Raw genomic sequence first — 2,496 nt, forward strand, 5'->3', positions numbered from 1 at the left:
CTCCTTGAAGAAAACAGTGCGTCAGAACGCCCGAAGCCGTATCTTCCGGGCCGTTTTTTACGGCAATTAGGAAGAAATGGGCGGAATCACCCCCCTCTCCATAATCTACTATGCCGTTTACGAATTCTCCACCTGAAATCCGTACCACCTCAGATTCGTGGGGTGATCCCTTTAAAGTAACCATAATGATAGGTACGGCTTCTCGATAAAGATTTCACACCTATTACTGTACATTACTCTACCAGATGTAAAAAAAGAACGGAACATCAACGTATTCTTCGATTCACCGACCACGCTGCACTGGTTCCGGGTCCTACTACCAATTTAGATTAGCAAACGCCATAGTGCTAACACATAAACGTCACGCATTCACAATGCATAGATCCGTTTTCGCAAAAAAAAAATCATTGTTTTTGATTATTTTTAGGTTTCTCAATGCATAGGCAATTGTTGTTAGAGGTTTATCACGTCAGGAAGCTGGTAAACAATACTAAACAGATATTCATCATCTAGTTTTTGGAACGATTTAGTATTTGAATTAATGTGAAGTTTCAGTTTCCCGAGTAACTGAAATTTTGAATGTATTTGAAGACATCCAAGAAAATCTAACTTCGGGAATTTATATTACGTTCTGATGTTCAAATTTCTCATTGCAGAGAAGTCAGAATCGAATTTGTCTCTGATACATGACCGATGAAAAAACATTGAAAAAAATATGTATATGTCGAAATGTTCGACTTTCAATGATCCACGGCACAGTAGGACGTGGTATTGATTTTCGTTAGCTGCACACGAACTAGTTATTGAGGATTAGGATAAAGGATAAAATCAATGTCGTTAATCAATCCGCTTCGGATGCGTCCCCACGTTCACTTCAATTCAGAGTCGTTTGAGGTTTACGAACGTATAACTGGCCTATACAATGACTTGCAATGGCTAACTGATGAGTTAAGTCAGTGTTTTTATCCTCCAGAACAAGTCTGGTACCATTTTATCGACCCCGGTGGGATGAAAGGCTTGGTTTGCACTTTTAGGACGGTTTTGAACCCTCAACCGTGCGCCTGCAAACCTCAGTACTCAAATTTCGAAAGTGACGTTTTTCGGAAAACAGAGTTCTTGAGATCTTCGGAATGTAAAGTTATCAGGGCATCCACCCGAATTCGCTGCTAGGTCATGCATGTTTGGTAACAGGTACGTTGTCATAGCCGTGGCAACCTCCATTACTGCGGATCCTTTTGGAAGACTTCAGATTTTGTGTAATATAGTTATTACGTAGTTGTTCTAAGATTCTACAACAAGTTAACCTCCCATTGCAGTAGCATAATTTGTCGATAGTCCAATTTAGCAACAGCCAAGATTGTTAACACTCTTTATTACGGCTAACGTTTCGGCGTTGTCGCCTTCGTCAGAGCCTGGAAAGTCAGACCATTTGTGATATATCCTCTCAAATGCTTCATCCAGAACAAGTCATCATTCCCTAAGAAGCTACATCCAAAATCGAAACCAAAAGAGTCTAAAGCCTTGCGCTTACTACCTAGGTGGCCGCGTTGCCCTGATATTAGCGGACCTCCGCGTGATAAAATCGCTCCGCTAATGCTAATTAGAATGCGACCCGCATATGCCAAAATTCAAGGAAAGTCGAACTTTCACATTTCTGAAAGAAGTAGCGTAATTGATAGTCCCTCAGAGAGTTAAAAGCAGTTTTCATCTTGAAGTGTCAGTCTAGTCGAATCGTCACTTGGCTCCTTACACCATTCCCGAACTGTTATCAGACGCCGCTTCCGTGGTCCTCAAATGAGAGATAGGAGACTTCTTAGCGTTAGACCAATCAGTGTCCAATTAGTACTTTAAAAATATGCTAATTTTGGGAATAAGGAAGCGACCCCATTTAAAGTTGAGAAGATGGTTCTTCTTCGAACAGACTGCATGCTGGCGACAGAAGACATAGCAGCAAAGGTGGTTGTTGCCAAAGATTCCATGCTCCCTTCAGGCAGTTGACCTTTCAGGTTATGGGCTTTGGCGGTGTGCTGGACGACAGCACCTTTTCGCAATGTATGGGAAGCTTTCGCCATATAACAGTGCGGGTTATATAGTTCGTACGTTCCCAATGCGTACACTCGAACGTCTGATTGCGTTTAGTTAAATCAGGGCCACCACGTGCAGGTAGCAATCAGACTCGTATACGCGGCCCCAGCAGCAAAGGTCTTGAGGAGAATGTCCAGAGTTCTCCTCTTGAAGACTAATTTCCTGTTCTAGCCTTACTAAAGAGAACAACAATCCTACATGGAACTCCCTTGAGGACTTGACCATGGCACCATTTCAGCCTCCGTAATGAACGCTAACGAGCATGGACAGTCGCTAAAATTTGTGTTTTCCTTGGATTGCGTCTGCCGCATAAACGCTTTCCGTGCGGGACGAGACGAGACGAGACGTGCTGCAGGGTTTTTCGGTGATCTTGCGATAATGCTCGACAAACATGATGTTGTTGTAGCGTAG

General features: G+C 42.8%; 1 protein-coding gene across 1 annotated transcript; it reads left to right on the plus strand.

The window, feature by feature from the left end:
* Window positions 1–2,009: 2,009 nt before the first annotated feature.
* RB195_008272 (uncharacterized protein) lies at window positions 2,010–2,496 on the plus strand (the record flags this gene model as incomplete). The annotated part of the gene is made up of 2 exons (XM_064194694.1): window positions 2,010–2,052; window positions 2,324–2,496. 2 exons carry the CDS (start codon window positions 2,010–2,012, stop codon window positions 2,494–2,496), a joined length of 216 nt encoding a protein of 71 aa, XP_064045839.1.

This window comes from Necator americanus, chromosome III, assembly GCF_031761385.1.
Source record: "Necator americanus strain Aroian chromosome III, whole genome shotgun sequence".
NCBI classification, from domain to species: domain Eukaryota; kingdom Metazoa; phylum Nematoda; class Chromadorea; order Rhabditida; family Ancylostomatidae; genus Necator; species Necator americanus.